At 39.8% G+C, this 18,396-nt stretch overlaps 1 protein-coding gene across 1 annotated transcript in view; it reads left to right on the top strand.

Annotated features, from left to right (window-relative positions):
• ROS1 (ROS proto-oncogene 1, receptor tyrosine kinase) overlaps positions 1 to 18,396 on the top strand; it is a 75,142-nt gene that overhangs the window by 55,085 nt on the left and 1,661 nt on the right. Inside the window, exons 39-43 of the mRNA XM_074923741.1 lie at positions 549 to 678; positions 2,260 to 2,357; positions 2,992 to 3,195; positions 4,354 to 4,488; positions 9,758 to 9,921. Coding sequence (XP_074779842.1) covers positions 549 to 678; positions 2,260 to 2,357; positions 2,992 to 3,195; positions 4,354 to 4,488; positions 9,758 to 9,921 — 731 coding nt within the window. The remainder of the gene's footprint in view (positions 1 to 548; positions 679 to 2,259; positions 2,358 to 2,991; positions 3,196 to 4,353; positions 4,489 to 9,757; positions 9,922 to 18,396) is intronic.

The following is an 18,396-nucleotide window of genomic DNA, read 5'->3' as shown; positions in this document are numbered from 1 at the left end:
CACACAAGCAATTACTAGTGTATCTGCAAGTATTCCTCATGCATGTTTTGTTTCTTTTGAAAATATACTGTAACAGTTCTCCTCTGAATTGTGAAAATCATATTTTGCACCTTTTGCTTTTACCTTTTCTTGTGCATGTCTCTGAATCAGCAGTTCTAGTGTGAATATATTAGTAAAAGCACTCTATTAAAATACTGTAGATAGCTTTAATGTACAGGTGGCAATTCATGTTATTCCTAGATGGGATTGCCATTTGGCTAATATTCTTTGCTTCCTGGAAATATGATGAAGTGTGCTTTTAATACGCATGCAGGCATTAGAGTGCCCATCAAAGTGCAGTGTAAGCCTGTGTTTTGAAAGGATGTCCCTGACCTGTCCCCATGGCTGAGCAAATCCAGGCACTGTAAATTACTAAATCATGTTGTTGGTAGAGGCAGGATTGTAAAGGCCAAACTGTTCATTCATTGCTTGCAGCTATATGCACTTTATCAGCTATCAACTAGCTGGATTTGTCATATGTAATCTTACAGTCATTTCCTTCTCTTTAGTAAATTTGATCATCCCCACATTCTGAAGTTACTTGGTGTGTGCCTGTTAAATGAACCTCAATACCTTATACTGGAGCTGATGGAAGGAGGAGATCTACTTAGCTATTTACGAGGAGCCAGAAAGCAAAAGGTAGGGTAAAGACCACAAAGCTTAAATTTTTAACCTGTAATTGCCCATAGTTTCTCTGTTTTCCCCTTTCTCAAAGGCCATGCTGGTGTTCAGCTGTTTCTGTATCTGCAAGGTCTGACGTAGCTTTTCCTTAATGCCCTGGGACCTCAGTGTTGAGTGCTGACCTTGCATTTAGTGTTGCTGTGAAGAAGTTTGAATATCATTAAATCACTGACCAAAATTGTGTTTTCAGTCGTGACATGTCTGCTGAGTTTCTCTCTATGAATACTGTGAACAGTCCTTTGAAAAGTGATCACAAGCAATGATGGTCATGTATCTGGTCTATTAGGCCTCAAAGGATTTTTTTTGTCTTTGAATAGCAGCAATATCCTTAGTGTGCTAGGCATAGTCCAGGCATATAAGATACTGTTCCTGTGCCTGTATCCTCATATTCTTTAGAAGGAAAGAGGAGAAAATAATAAAGAATAAATGTTTTTAAGTATTTTTTTCCATATGTTACAGATGCTCTCAAATAAACAAGCAACCACCAAAAATTAAAAATTTATTATTAACACATTTAACCAGCCATCCGCAAACTACAGGTCTGAATGTCTGTGAGAGGATAACAGAACAACTTCCTAGGGTTTAATGACAACCCAAAATGCAGAACAAAGAACTCAGTAGGGTTTAATGACAACCCAGAACGTAGAACAAAGCCCCACTCCCTAGGGTTTAATGGCAACCCAAAACGCTTTATCACTCACCTGACAAGTGAGGACCTGCTCAGGGCAGCGAACCGACTCAAGGCCCCTCGAGGAGTTTCCTTGGGCAGTGTCCTGACCCAAGGGGAGAGTCCTCGACTGCAGCGTGCTGCTCCAGGGGACGAGCTCCAGTGGCTCCCCCAGGGGACTCCATTTATACCTGGGCCCAATCTGACCTGCAGTCAGTGGCGGCTCCCATGGGCCAAAGGCCCCAAGTACTGTGCAGCCCCGATAGCAAAGGCCATCAGGAGCCGCTACACTTCAGCAGCCAAGAAGCTCTGTTTGCATTGAGCGCGTGCACCTGCCACACCACAGTTAGCGTGCAGATTAAGAATATGGATGGTAGAACTGTAGGACAAAAGTGCTCAACACTGAAATTTTATAGCATTATAGCAATTGTCTAGTTCATTTACATGATCAGATCAAATCCACACTCAGTATTGAATTCTATTGAAATGTGTATACATGTATTCTACTAGCATAAGACATTAAACTGATTAACAGAGCAGCAAGCAAACCTGATGTGGTAGTGGGAGGAAATTCTCAGGGTCCCATTTCTTCCATTATAGTGAAGAAACAATTCTGAAAGATATTCTTAGCCCCAAATGAAAGACCAGGATGTGTTCACCTGCCTTGCAGTGCAGTGATTTGGCAGTTTACCCTGCTGGTGATTGACATTCACTCTATTGGCATACAGAGGTTTTGAACCTGTGCTTTGCATGTTTTGGAAAAATCCTACACATTTCAAATGAGGAAGCAATACCAACCTACATAGGGAGGTTGTCATTCTGAGTTTGTAAAGCTGGAAGATGTGTCTAACTTCTGTCTTTGTTTCTTGTAGCTCCAGAGTCCCTTACTGACAGTGACTGACCTCTTGGACATATGTATGGATATTTGCAAAGGCTGTGTCTATTTAGAGAAAATGCATTTTATACACAGGTACAGAACTTATTTCCTTATTCTTCCAAGGTTTACCCACAATATTGAGACTAATTATCTTACCAGGCAAAAAAATGCCTAGAAAGATGTCACAATGAAACAGGGAAGTTGAGAGCACTGGAGTAAAATTTAATGTTGTGCTTTTCTGCTGAAATCACCTACAATTCTCTCACAAAATGGTGGTCTGTCTACTCTAAGACCTGAATCCAGGACTCATTGCACCCTAGGCAAGAATCATATCCTGTACAACAAAGAGAAGGGGGCAAATGGGGAGATCATTTACTGTCTTCATCTGCCTAATGGGTAGCTGTAGAGGACACAGAACCAAACTCTTCTCAGAACTGTACAGGTTAAAAATGAGAAGAAACAAGCAGAAGTTACAAGGGAAATTAGAGAATATTATTCACATTGTGCAGGATCAATCACTGGAACAGGTTGTCCAGGGAGCCTGTGTTATGTCCAGTCTTGAAGACATGCAAAACTTAACCTGATGGAGCCCTAAGCCACTTGATCCGACCTCGAGGTTGGCGCTGCTCTAAAGAGCGGGTAAACCACATGATCTCCAGAGGCCCCTTATGACCTGAGTTATTCTACAATGTTAATGCCATCTTCTTGTTTCTGCCTTACAAATCAGGGACCTGGCTGCTCGCAACTGCCTTGTGTCTGAAAAGGAATATGAGAGCTCCTCCCGGGTAGTAAAGATTGGTGATTTTGGACTTGCCAGAGATATCTATAAAAATGATTATTACAGGAAAAGAGGAGAGGGCCTACTCCCTGTCAGATGGATGGCTCCTGAAAGCCTTATTGATGGCGTCTTTACAAATCGCTCTGATGTCTGGTGAGTTATTGCAGCCACACAGCTGTGGGAATGATCATACTAAATCCCACAGTAAGAAAATATTGGTTTACAAGGGGAATGATAAAGTTGCATACTGACATCTCTAATAATTTTTAGGCTAAGACAGATTTCCCCCTAAGCGACATTTAATGAGCTAATGAATAGTTTGGCACCATGACAGTACCTGCACGGCTATATTTAATGCTTTTATTAAGAATATGATATTAAGAATAATGCTTATTCTTAATGCTTTGAGCTCTAGCTTTGGATTCTGCCTGAAAAGAACTAGTGTCACTCAATCAAATAATTTTGTACTAGGGCCACAATGTGGTTTTTGCTTGATTGGGCAGTGAATTGACTACTTGCATACTGTTCCATTTTGGTTTCCATTAGGTTAATTGGCATTTACTTCCTACAGCCAAATACTTTCCCCTTATTGTATCACCCTCTTCTGGTGACTTTATTTTGAAGCCCAAATTTATCAGCATCGTCAGTGGCAGGTCACAGTACTTTGTTATGGAGGTTTACTTAAAGTGTGTCTTTGGGTGAGTTTGAGTTTATGGTGAAGCCGCAGAGGCCCACTGTCAGGAGACATGGAAAAACCCAAACCAGACTAGATCCATTAAACCTGAGATTCACACAAGTTTAGATTCCTGTAGCCATAGGTATTCATGGTGGGCTATAGCTCACCAATCTTGTCCAAATCCTCAGCCCACAGCCCATCCATTTGACTGCCACTCTTACATTTATCTAAGCAAGTAATTTAGTGCTCTGTGCCAAACCAAATGAGGTGCTGATTGCTTTGTGAGTGGTGCTTAGGGGAACTTGTCTCTCACCATTTCCAAGGACACCTCTAGAGATTTCTAAACACTTAAGTGAGGACATGCTCAATCAGAGTGTTGCCCAGGGAAGCTGTGGCACTTAGTGTCTTCTAAACTGTATCTCAGTGAGTCTGCAAAAGTGTCAGTTCTACGCATTTCTTTTAGCTATTCAAGAGGCTGGTTTAAGGACATAAGAATTATTTAATAAAAAATTAAAACTTTTTACTCCTAGTTTTTCTAACTGAGTCTTAATATTAGGTTAGAGACATTTTAGCTGATGATAGGGAGATTTTTATGATGACTGTGGTAATTAAAATTTTTTATTGGTGTTTCTTAGGGCTTTTGGAGTCATAGTATGGGAAACATTAACTTTGGGTCAACAACCATATCCAGGTTTCTCCAATACAGAAGTTTTACACCATGTACTATCAGGAGGAAGGCTGGAATCTCCAAGCAATTGTCCTGATGATCTGTAAGTTAATGTTGTTTAAATGTTGTTGATAATATTTATAAGAAGCAAGAGGCTTATTGCCAGGTGGCCATAATTTTGAATGTTACTTATGCCCATGCAGAGTTCAACATCCTCCATTTTTTTTCCAGATAAAACAGGTAACACTTTTAGCTGCCAGCCACTATTAATTCATCCAGTAAGTGTGGCCTGTGAGTAAGAACTTGAGTATTGAAGCTGAATGGTGGGTACTGGTCTTTTAAACAGGATTTCAGAGACTATATAGAGTCAGTCTTGGCCATGAATCTGGTAGTCATGTGATAACAGGCTGAGAGTGCCTGATGGTGGAATTGGCTAAAAGTTAAGATGGCTTTAAAAAAGAATTTAGCGGTCCCTGTACACCATATGCCTGGGATAGCAGATATAACTGACTTTCTCAATGGTAGCTGCAGGAACTAGGCTAATGTTATAACCTATGTGGAAAACAAACCATGCTCTCTTTGCAGATATAACTCTTTCAAAAGCCAATAAGAAAAGTTGAAGCAGTACAGCAAAAGGGGTCTGCACTTCTGGGTAGTCTTTAGCTGAGTTGGATAAACAAAGCTTTCATTTGTCTCTTGAGCACAGAATTCAGATTTAATTGCAAAATTCTTGAAATTGAAAGAATAAAATGAATACATGTAGTGGATCAAACCAATACTGTGCAGAGATATACAAAGGTGGAAGTTGAACTTGAGCCCAATGATCACTCAGTATTGTCTAATTTCATGTCTCAATTCCTATATCACCCACTCTGCATAAGCAGTCACTGCCATGCACTTGAGAGTTGGTCCTGCAAATAGAAGGACGGGCTACTTAAAGTGCACAATTCTTACTCCTGGGGCTGAGGAAATGTCTTGAGAAAAATTCTGTGGTTGACAAGCCCAGATCTCTGTGATAGGTCTCACATCAGTTACCATGCTGAGTTTCAGAGCCATTGTTTATCATTACGTAGGTATAGCTGAAACACCATATTAGCTACAAAAAAATGGTAAACTTTAGCACTTGAAGGAACTTAAATTGAAGAGATTAGGATTTTATTTTAAGAATAGAGTGAAAACTGGAGGTCACAGAACAATTGAAAACCCAAAGCAATTTCAGTTTCAATATTTTCTGCTGAAAAACGTTTCCTCAGAAAAATTCCTGACAGCTGTTTTGTGAATAAAAAAGCGTAGGAGGTAATGTATATCCATGTGCTAATTTGATATTCAAACTCAAACAAAGGCTCATAAATTGCCTTTAAAGCGAGTGACCAGATCTCCAGAAGAATGAAGAAAACTGCTTGAAGTAATTTTTAAGATCCCAGATCTTAAATTTAGCATAGCAGGTAGGTCTTAAACGTTGGTCTGCCTGCTGTAACTTGTAGGATCAGGGCCTAATAGCAGTAACATAGCTTTTGAAAGCCAAGGGACTGAATGAGCTCTTAGACTCTTGCACCATCTTTTATCTCATTTGGTGAACACTCAGCACCTGCATGCAGCTTCTGTCAGTAGCTAAATAGCTTTTTGCTACTTTGTTAGATCATTAATGGCATGCTGGAATTCTTGACATTCCTGCTTCCTTCCTTGTGGTTTTGAACCTGCATCAGGACATCAGCAGTCAGTAATAGTCTCCTCGGTGCTTTGGCTTGCTCATTGTCATTTGACAAAACAAACCATCACTGATAGGAAGAGAGTTCAAAGGCCAAACTACTTCAGCTGAGAAGTGTTTAGGAATCTGTGGTAGGCTTACACTGCAAGGACAAGTAGGGCTGATGCAGAAACCTTGGGGTGTAAAAGCACTAAGGAAGTGGGGTTGGTTTTTTTTTCAGCAGGGGTGAGGAATTCTCCCCTTCGCCTCCACGAGACACTGCTCCAGGGAGAAATCTGCTTTCCCCCAAAGAAGTGTAGATAGATAGGTTCAACTTGGTAATGAATTGGAAAAGAGGCTTGGAGATCTATAAATGAGCCACATTTATTGAAATATGAATTAGATGTATGAATGGCACTACTTTTGCAGTCCGAGATCCACACCTGGCACATCTACCTGAATGTGAGGCTTGCACACAAGAGCATGCCAAGGTTTAGACTGAACTGAGATAATTTAACACAGATCCTCAAAGGCTGTGGATTAGTCAAGAGAAGATGTACAAGTGTGGTGCCACTTGACACTTGCTGACTTGAAGCTGCAGTTCCACCAAATGCTCACTCCCACACAAAGTTACACAACAGTTTGATGAAGAAACTTTAGTTTGGTAACTAAGAACTTTTGCTCTGGGAATGCCCCCTGAAGGGATTTGGAGGGTGGGAGAAAAGAAGGGCCTGCTCAGAATGCATCAGATGAAGGCAGGGGCTCTTCTCCATCCCAGCAAATTTTATCTTTTTTTAAGAAAATCCCCACATCAATTATATTTTCCATATCATGTGAGAGGAAATTGGTAATGTCCTGTAGCTTATGTGCACTAAAGTGCGTTTCAGGAATTGTTCACTTTCAGCCTCCAATGTTACGTACTAAATATTAGTTATTTAGTTTTCCAGACTCTACAATTCTTATTTGCCCCATGTATGCAGCTCTATTGGACATATGGCTGCCAGTTGTCCTACACATATAAGACATAGTTTTGAAGCATAGGTGTGTAGGTGTACCTCTAGGTGTACACTCTAGTTCTTAAATCTAACACAAACCTTTAGCTGATGTTGTGTTCAAATCTGTTATTTTTTCATTTCTTCTTGAAAGTCTTTCCCCATAAAGTAGGGGAATTCTCTGAGTCTATTCCTCATACTGAAGTGGTACACTATATGATAGCCCATGTTTGGCTCCCCAGAAAATATGGGAATGTGCTCAAACTGTCATTCATGTACATCTTGGCATATTAACCTGGCTTTCACCCTCTTGACTGGTCTCAGGCTGATGCATTTCTGGGCTAGTGAAAGTTTATGCCATGTGACCTAAAACTTTAGATGTCACAACATACCTTGAAAGCTAAATATCATGTCACAGATAGCTGTCCATGCAAAATTTGTAGGTACATTCTGAGACAGCATGAAAGTTTTTGCTGTTAGAAATCTAAAACCTATCTGAATTAAACACTTTGTGAACAATATCAGTTCTTCTCGTATTAATATTTTAAGCCAACCAATAAGTAATTTGAATTAGGAAATAAGAATATAGACTATAATTAAAATGAGAACATTACAGTTCTGAATGTTTTGGTAGTAATGATGTCCCCACTCAATAACAAAATTGAACAGCTTTATAAAGCAGATTGTCCAGTGAATAATTAGTTATTTAGACAGACAGAGATTGGTTTTAGGAAGATAAAAATATTCAGATGCCATATTTGTCATATTCTTGTTTCATAAATGAAAAGAGGAAGAAATTTTTTACAATGAGGATGGTGAGACGCTGGAACAGGTTGCCCAGACAGGTTGTGGATACCCCACCACTGGAAGGCCAGGTTGGATGGGGCTTTGAGCAGCCTGACTTAGTGAAAGATATCCCTGCCAATGGCAGGAAGGTTGGACTAGATGATCTTTGAAATTTCTTTCCATCCCAAATTGTTCAATGTGTCTATGATTTATGTATAATTTCCTCTTTATTTCTCTCTCTGTTGGCTTGTGACTGTCTGCTTCTTCCTTTCTGTAAGAAAAGCATTGTACTCAGTCGGCTCTTCATTGCTACATCTTGCACAAAGTTCTGCTCATGAGAGCCCATGTGCTAACCTGGTGGAGCACAGCATTTCAGCTCATGTATTTTTTCTTGGATATCCCACCAACCAGCTTGCAGAAAGCAGACTGTTTGGCTTCCAGCATCCAAGACTGGCTTTTAAATTCAATGAGACAGACACTTTGCTGGCAGCAGAAGAAAAACTAGTTATTTCACCTCATTTTGAGCCCTGTTCAGTACTTTTCCATCTATATTTTCAGTGTCATCAATAACCAGTACACCTGAAAGTAAGCAGATGAAGTGATTTAGAGCCTTAGGAAGTTACTACCACTTTTTAGATTCTTAAAATGGATTTTCAGGATTTCACTGTATCCTTCTGAAAAAATGGGATCACTCTGTCCATCTCCACAACCACATGACACAAACTGATGAAAAGGGATTCTGAAACAGTTTTTCTACTCACATTTCTCACCCAAAATCAGTATTTTAATGAAAAATGTCATTGAAAAATCAGAAGCCAAGAGATTTCTCCCACCTGTCACCAAGGGTTTTGTAAAATACCCAATTGTGATGAAGGACAGCAGTCTCCTTTTTAAGATGGATAAGCAAGGATCTGAGCAAGCCAATTCATTTCACATAACTCAGTAATGCCTGGTATCACATAGCAGCAGGTCTGGGAGGCTGTTTGTCAGGGGAGGATTTGAACTTAGGGCTTAGAGGTGAATACTCCACATTCCAGTAACAGCTTCCTGAACCAACCTTTCATGGGCTGCTCAAACGCTGCTCTCTGGTTTTGAGACTCTAAAACCTCTCTCCACTCCCAACACTTAGCATGTCCAGGTGCTGACTGTGTTTTGTTTTACAGCCTGGCTCCCCCTGGCTTTTGTAGGATTTGGTTTTGTGTAGCCTGGGCTCACCTTGAATAAGCAATGTAAATTGTCCCTGTCCTTTAGACAAATGGGAGGGGCAGTTTTCCACTGATTGGTACAGATAGTGTTGTGCAAGGTGGGCTAGGACCCCTGCACTCAGAGGAAACTCATACCATTTTTGCCTTTGATGGGAAAACTTACTCCTATTTGTTTTGGTCTGGAGGCAAAAGTATAAATTAACACCCTCTGTGCTGGGGGCTTTGCCTTGAACTTCCCCTAAATTTGAGGTAGTGAGGTAGTGTGAGTTGAAGGAGAATTAAATAAACTGATAGCTTCAGGTTCATTTCTGGTTTTAGACATACTTTTTTTTTTTTTTTTTCTCTGAGAAAATTACTTCTTTGTCTGCTTTCTTAGAAAGTAGTGGTGACTTCCTTGGTGAGAGCAGATATTAATGGCAAATGTGTCTTTTTTTTTTTTTTTTTTTAATGTTTTAGCCACTCCCAATCTCAAAAATACCCATTTCTGAAAAATTAAAAGCATTCATAGTGATTATTCTTGACACCTGATTTTTATTCTGCTTTTCCTTCCCTCAGTAGCTGATGATAATCTTTGTACCACATACAAAGTTTTTGGAAGCTGAAAATCTAAGCCAAACTTTTCTCTCAGATGATTTAATTGTAAGTGTTGAGAAAAAGGATTCTATTATTTTTAATGTTTGCATTTTAACAATTTTTTTCCAGATGTGATTTAATGACAAGATGCTGGAACCAAGAACCTCACAACAGACCTACTTTCTCTTACATCCAGGACAAACTGCAAGAGATAAGACACTCTCCACTGTCCTTTATCCACTATCTTGCAGAGAAAGAGGCAGTAACTGGAGTCATCAACCAAGCTTTTGAAGGTGAGTCTGGGCCAGCACCTGCTGTCCCCATGGCCTCTTCCCCATGAACAAAGTGGGATTCAGCAGTTCTTTTCATTGCATTTGTCACTGCCTCAAATTATCTGCCTATAAAATGGAAATGGCAGATTAACCTCTCCTGTAATGAACTTGTAAATATTCATTAGGTATGATGCATTTGGTAAAGCACATATAAAATTACAAAGCAAAAGACCCCTATGAGGTTGCAACTGAGCCTGCCTCACAGAGGCATCCAGCTTGCCTCTAAATTTTTGATACTTCATGACCCTGTTCTGCTAAAGTAAATGCTTAAGTTCCTTGTACGGCCAGGAGAGCTTTAGAAGGCTTCTGGGTAGAAATCTGTTCCAATTTCAAAGGCACCTACTCCCTCTCTATCAGCTGAACATGGCAGTTAGGCACTTCCTTTAGGAATACTGATTCCATAGTTGCCTGAAAGTGAGGCATAAATTAGATGCCTAAGTAAGGCAGCCTTTATCCTAGCCTGAGCTGTGATAGCTAAGCCAGGAGTCACATCACACCTGTGCTCTGCACACTGTGAATGAATAAAGCTAGGTGATATTAGGGAATATATACTTAAGACATGGGACACAACAAAGTTCAGTTATCTAAGAACATTGTTAAGATTGTGAAGATAGGAATTTAAAAAAAGGCTGATGCTAAATTTGAGTTGTTTGTGTAACTATGATTCAAATAATCTAAACATGGAAATGAACATCCTGACTGGGCCAGAACAAGAAGTTTTCACATCCTGTAGTAATTCCTGGCTGGCTAAATCTTGGGAAAAAGTGAAGTCTTAGTAAACAACATGATCTGAAAATCTGTAAAAAGAAAGTTTTTATCATTTGAAATATTTCACTTTTATTTCACAGGGTGTGTTTTGGGGTTTTTTTTGGTTTGGTTTTTTTTTTTTTTTTTTAGTTTAACCTGTTTGCATTCTATGGTTTTCTACTGAAAAATATTTCCTGTTAAAAGAATTACTTTCCATTCTAAAAAAGCAAAACTGAGTCGTTTCTAAAATGTCTGAAGGCTTTATTTTGTTTCATGCTTTTTTTTTTTTCCTTCATTAAATATTATTGACCTAGGAACTCACCCTGCTTCATAAACAGTTTTGATACATCCGTATCTTGTGATTTCCTAAAAACTTAATGATCCATTCCAGGAATGATGCAGAACTCAATTACATAGTAATTTTTCTGCAGGACTCTACCTATATTCAATTCACTGGCATTGTTCAGTGCTCAGTTAATGAGAGTCTACTTGATATTTTGCTAATCTTTATAATTTGGTGTAGCTTTACAAATGTCAGCTTATCCCCATCGTGATTTCTTTCTGTCAGATCCAGTCTGTGCATGACATGTTTATATGTCATGACAAGACTAAAGACTTTTATCAAGACAAGATAGATCCAAAGTAAGACAGCACTGATAACCTCACATTTCATGATTTTTAATAGATGATTTTGCATCCTTATTCTATAATGAAAAGCTTTGTGTATTTGCATGTAGTGTCATTTCCTAGTTTCTTTAAGGGCATCTTTGCCCTGAATAGTGGAGTTCAGGAAAGAGATACTTAATCTGGCACAAATCTAAGCCTGGCATTAGCTCAGGAAAGGAGTACAGCCAACTAATTAGTCACTATGCCCAAGCTAATAGGCATTACATTTTGGATGGACTTTATCTCACCTACATGCAGCTGTCTAGAAGCTAGGAGTCCCATCTAAGATACTCTTCTAGATATCTCTGTAGTCAGAAGCAGAAACAGATATGTCCAGAGAGTGACAACTCCAATGTTTTAGGTGTGTATCATAGCACAAAAGGGCTCACCTTTTGCCTTTCTCTCCACTGATGATGGCTGGAATCTAGGTGACTTGCCATAGTTAACATGGATACAGCATCTCGGACTAGATGTTTAATTTTCAGATGGCTACAGGAACACAACATCCACTGGACAGAGGGCTGTACTGATTCAACTGCTTGCATCTACTCCTGAACTAGTGTGGTTTCTTAGCTCAGACATCTTTGTTCTCTGTTCCCTAACTCCACGAGCAAGAGAGACGTGAAAACTAAGGCAGTTAAGAAATTCTTGTGGCATTACATCAATATCTGTTAAAATCTTTAGCAGAACTGAGACTTAAATTTGAGGATGCCCTTCTGCTGTTTGGAGCTGGGGAAAGAGGCTGGAATATAGGGGTCATCCTTTTGGTGGAGCAGGCCTGGCACAGATAGAACATTCAAGGACTTCAGTTTCATTGCTTAACATGTGCCAGCTAAGTATGGCTTTTCCTCTGCTGTTAGCTTGTTCAATCTAGGCAAATCATTACTTTCACTGGGATGACAAATATATATTCTTAATGTAAAAAAAATTATATTGCCAAAATTTCAGGTTCTGTCACACAGCAGAGGTCACAGAGAAAAAGCCATTACTTTGTTTGTGAGGGGCAAGAATAGCATTCTTAGAAATGGCCAAGTTCTTGAAATGGAAAATATGGATTGAAGCTTCCATGAAAAGTTTCACTTTGAATGGTTAAAATTTGAAAAAATATTTTAACACAGAAAATGTGGTTGCATAATGGACTTTTAGGGTAGTCAATAATAGTGGTACACCATAATATATGTTTTATTTAGGAAATCTGTTGGCAGTGGTCACTTTTTAAATCACACTCCATTAAGCCTGTTCATAATCTAGTTGGTAAAATCTAGCTCTATTGTAAGCAAGGCAATTAAATACAAGCAGAGCTTTGACAATAGCTCTCAGAGCCGCCTGTTTTGCTCGGCACACTCTCTCATTGAGCCTTTGCCCACCAGCTGCCCTGTTCCCTCTTGTGGCTTTCCACCATTCTTCCCTTTCCATAGGGTCTGCTCAGCTATTGTTGCCACAGACCCACTACTAGATCTGCATTGGGATGGGAAGACAAACCAACCCTTTTCATGGTTCTATTCAATGTTTTCATGCTTCAGTGCTCAAAACTACTCCTGAACTTCTCCTATGGCTCACTTGGTGATTTTCAAACAGAGAATGCCCATCAGGAAACAGTGTCACTTGAATTTTATTCATCCACATATCATTCTTTCATTTAAATGTGTTTTAAGACACTAAATTATTGATAAGCTCTTATATGCCTCTATAATGCACATACTTATTTCCCCATATATTCATAGTTCACCTCTTACGTCCCTCTTTCCCCAAGGACAGTCTTTATAAGCTCATTAAAATGTTATGCTGAGTACTTGACTGAAGGCCTAGAGTCCTGGTGATGTCTTAATGTTGCTGGATTATCTGATCAGGGATACATACATGTCAGTTTTATGTAGCTCTCCAGCCTTAAATTAATTCAACAGTTTTTCTACCTGCAGAGTAAATCTTGTGCAGCAGACAGAGTTCAGTGGAACGTGGGCTCCAGAAGTGCGATTGATCTAAGCAAGAACCAGCAATTTGTGTTCTAGTCAAGCTTCCAGACTAAAATGCGTGTTCCATTATGTCCCTGTCATAAACAGTTCAGGGCATGGAATACATTTCACTCTGTGATTTATAAAACACTGTATAATAAGTAAGCTATTTTATAAATTTGTATTCATTTTTAGCTGGGACTAAGTGAACTACTTCTTGTGTTTGTAGTAGTAGTAGAAAGAATACAGCCGAAATAAATAATCCAAAAGACTGTTCCATGATGGATTGTCCTGGACAACATTTTCTAAAAATGTTATGCGGTCATTGGCCTTTGTGTGTAATGAAACTCCTGTCATGAGCCTCCCGCCAAGAAATGCTTGCTCTCACCAGGAGAATTGCTTCCAAAAGAAAGAGCCAAATGTCAAGCAAAATGAAATGACAGGCCTCAAAATAACTATGATACTTAGCCCTGTGTGGAATCATACATCTTCCAAATTCTGTTGAGCCTTACCTACTTGTCAGTAGTCACAACTTTAGCAGGTCCATACATGCTGTTGGTGCTATTTCATAGGTGGGAGAGCTGGAAAACGTTAGTTTTTTCTCAACAATAATGCCAGTGCAGTATAACACACAGATTGCAAGTGTGGGTAAACTAATAACGGCAGTATGTTAGTGGTCTGGACAGCATGCTAACAGGATAACATGGCGATGGCAAAGGGGACACTGGATTCATTATTGCAAGAGCTACACTTCTAAAGGAGACATCAAGTGGCAATAAATATGCCTGAACAATACCAGCAGCTCCTGGCACTGCTGCTTTGGAAGGGAGGGAAGCAAACTCTGGGTAAGGAATGGGTCTATCAGTTCAGAGTTTTTCCTTCTTGCCCTCACAGACTTTCCCAGGACACTGGTCATGGGCATTAAGTAGCGTTAACAACATGGTTTTGAGTCAAGGAAGCACTATTCAACTGGAAGACTGAGATACCAGTGGGTTTTGAATCCAATGGGAATTGACTGAGCAGAGGTCCAGTCACCAGAGTCCCCATTCATTGCTGAAAGATAGGCTCTTCTTCCTCCAGCTTCGAGAAGTGCAAATGAAATGTCCTGAATCAGCTTGCTAACAGGATGGCCCTGCATTGCTGTAAAAATATCCAGTCCATCTATTTTCAGACATAACTTTTTACATTTACACATACAAGACAGCACTATATTTTTTCAGGTCCCAAGCGTGCCCCTTTACGGATGGAAACACCTGTTTGTTTTGGCAAACGTCTTTGCCGACATCAGACAACTGGGCATTAAGCAGCTGGAGCGGCTCCTTGCCTTTATGACCCAGGAGGACTATTCTTATCAGGACTGCTTTCCACAACCTCTTTTGGACCTATAAGGAAAAAATGTCTAATTGCTCAGAAGCTGTATCAGAACACCACATTCTTACTGCTAGAAGTGACTCCTCTGACAAGAGGACATGCAGAGCAGTTGAAGGGAACCTGAGAAAATCCAGGGTAAAAGACTGAAAGGAAACACATTTGGCCTCAAAAGCATCATTTTTAAATGCCTAAGATGGAGATGCTGCTTGAAAAATGTGGGAAGATCAAACAGTTAGAATTTTGTCATGTTTTCTCACTTTTCTTTCCAAATCCAGTCACTTGGTGCATTTATTTTTTCCAGCAATTAAGTTACTTGCTAAAAATGTCACTTGTTTGTTTTTGTTTTTTGTTTTGTTTTGTTTTGTTTTGTTGTTGTTGTTGGTTTTTTTTAATCCTCTGTGCAAAACTTTGCATTGAGAAGATTTGATATTAAAATCTGGAATCAGCTATTTCAGTGTTAATTAGATGTCTGCCCTTTCTGCAAGCTGAGTAATACTGGTTTGCTGTTCTCTGTGTAAAAGTCATCAGTTTATTTTCCTAAAACCAGCTGCCTTTTAAAAACTATTCTGCACACCTCTCTGAACTTAATCACTTGGACAAACGGAAGCTTCTCTAAAGCAGATGTGTTGATAAGAGACATTTTTAAAACCTTGTATCTAGTCTCCTTTGTATTTTTCTGAAATTCAGTAATCCTCTTCCCCACTTAGCTTAGTGAGTGGCTGACCCAAAGCCAGCGAAGGTCAGAGAAAAGACTTCTTCCAAAACAGTGAGTGGTTACAACATTGCAAGAAAAGGGGGACTTGGTGGAGGGATTATTTCTTATTTGTCCCCTAGACAAATGCTGTTTGATTCCAGAGAGCGCACATGAGCCATATGATACTGCAAGGAAAGTCATGCTAATGCTTTGCCTTGGATTGGGGGAAAAAAAAATATTGGTTGGTCTGATATTCTAAGAGCTGACATTTGTGTAGTATGTGTGTATAGATATAAGCAGTTAAAACTTAGGCATTTGCTTATGCTAGCTCTCTAGGCTGCTTGACAGTTCGGAGGATGTTATTATGTAAAGGTAAGGATGTGAAATAAGTATCTCCACAAAGCAGCTCATTTCTCCTTTCTCTCTGCATTGAGTGTAAAGGCAGCCTGGGCAAGGAGCTTAAATTGGACACATAAGATCTGGGTAATTAAAACTTTGTAAAATGAATCCTGCTTTATGACTTAGAGAAGGGGGGGTCCTTTCCTATTTATATAGTCTTATTGTATTGCAGTAAATGTGGAACTGGCCTTTTTTGGTGCTCTTATATTATCAATGATAATAAATAAGATAATAAACAGGTTTGTATCTGTATTTCCCAAGACAGCTTTTTGTACACAGAGGTTTCAGTCCACAGATCTCTGAAAAATCTATTAAAATAAAAAGAAAGACAGGCAGTCAATGCTTCAAGAAGTTTAGTGCAGTGGAAACGTGGGATGAACAAAATTCTCACTTTTAGCACCTTTATTGTCTGACAGAGTAGCAAAGCTCAGTGAGTCACCCTCAAATCATGCAAGATCATGTGCTTCATTAGACAGGAAACACAGATATATCTCCACTGATATATAATACAGAGTGGAGTATTAAAACGGATATATATTTGTTCTATTTATATTCCTACTGGCAATGTGCAGAAACTGAAACACAGCACCTCCAGCTCCAGGTGGCCAGCAGGTATCAGGAAAATACTCCCTACACAGGAACTATCTCCTTGAGCTAATCAACATATGTGAGGTGCAGAAGTCAGGGTTCAATAGCCACCTTTTTCACCCCTAACAAAGATATGTCATCAAGCGCATCTTTTGACTGTGTTCACTGTGGGGTACATCTTTCAGCCATGCCAGTAAGTCAGGCAGTTGCTTGTTTGCTACCACATACTTTGTGTGGCAGAGAAAAAGGGCAGGGTATTTTATGAGAAAAATAGGAGGATATTAATGGCAAAAAGCAAATGTGGCTGCACTTCTAAATACCTTAGCATATTGAAGGTGCTAAGCATCATATGGGATTATGTTACCCAGGATTAGTAACAATTTAGGCTGGCTACTTAGCTCGTGTAAATCAGTGGCATCCCACTGGTTTCTATGGAGCTTTGTTAATTTGTGCTAGCTGAGGATCTGGCCTTCAACTAGCTGTAATAGAAGACCAGAATCTCTAGATCAGTTTGTTCAGTCTCTACCAATCAGCTTTTCTACTGACATTTTTTTCTTCTTAAGAGTTGTCACCTTCTGAACTTAAACACCCAAAAACCCATCTGCTTATCAAGACATCACAAAAATTTGCACCCTTCCAGGCAGGACTTCAAAACATGCTATGAGCCCACACAGCCTACCGAGCAGGCAAAGACACTCTGCGATTGTGAAGCAGGATACGCAGCCGTCCTGCAGCAGGAAGCGGCCGACTGAGATGCTGAGATTGGGAAGGGGGAAGCATCGATTTTATCAGGTTGGGACATGTCTCCTCAGAGGAGGCTAAGCAAGCAAACTCCATCCCTTGTTAGTATGAGTCAGGCGATCATAGTTTCTTCTGTCAGTTAATGTGGGGCTCTCTAGAGTAAGCTTCTGCCTACCCCTGGAAAGATGCGTTGTAATTGATTTACCTGCAGTCTGGCTCAGATGTTGTGATTTAAGCACACCACTACTAGGAAAAGTGTCCATCAAGGTCAAAGCTGCGTTCATTGAGGACCTGAGACAGGTACCTATGCAACTACAGTGCTGAGCTTTGAAGCTGCCATTTCAGTTTTTGGAAACAGTCTACCTGAGAGAGCACAGAGCTCAGTGGGAACCTGCTTCTTAACAGATTACTTCTCGGCCTGTACATAGCGCTGGACTGCCAGAGCTAGCTTGTCTCATGCCCTGAGGTAGGTGGTTTAAAGCAAATGTGGGTAACTCTGCACTATGCAGCAGCCCACAGCGTAGACAACCCTTCAGGGTTTAAGCATTTGGAGTTGACTTCCCAGCACAACTTCAGATTCCATGAAGGTGTTCCTTGGATGCCTCCTCTCGGGGTGTTTTGGCTTCAGCCAGGCTTTGCTTGTGAAATCTGAGGGGATCACATCACATGATTTATCCTGCATTTACTCACGTATAACCCAGCTTGACTATACATCAATCAACTAATTTTAGCAATGTTAAAACTGAAAAGAAAAGAATATCTCATTAATATACTGACCTGCCTCCCCAAACCAACTTCTCTCTATCGTCCTTCAAATTCTTGGCAATTTTTGAAGGGGCTTCCAAAGAGTATTCAGAATTTTCTGCATTGGCTTATGGCATCCTAGGACGTTGGTGGTGCTTCTAGTCCTCACATTTTGGGGGGAATTTCAGAACATATAATGATTTTTTTCCCCTCAATTGCGCATTTTCAGTATCTTCTGTCTCCATCCATCATATAACTAAGTGAGCAAAAATTATTTGCCTGCTTTGCTGTATTTCATGAGAGGCAAACATTGTACTGCATAACTTGACATCTTTGCATAGATTTTTTGGCTTGTACAGCACAATGGTGCTAAGCTTTCATAGGTGCCGAACACTGCACAAAGACATGACGCAACAGTGAAGGAAAGACCACTTGTAGTCAAAAATCTCATTGTGAAAGTGGCCATGTAGCTTATATGTGTCATGGCACAAGAGAAAATTAATCAACATTATATTCTTCCGTTATCTTTGGATA

Source organism: Athene noctua, chromosome 1 (genome assembly GCF_965140245.1).
Source record: "Athene noctua chromosome 1, bAthNoc1.hap1.1, whole genome shotgun sequence".
Taxonomy (NCBI): domain Eukaryota; kingdom Metazoa; phylum Chordata; class Aves; order Strigiformes; family Strigidae; genus Athene; species Athene noctua.
This window is presented reverse-complemented; position numbering and strand designations above follow the sequence as displayed.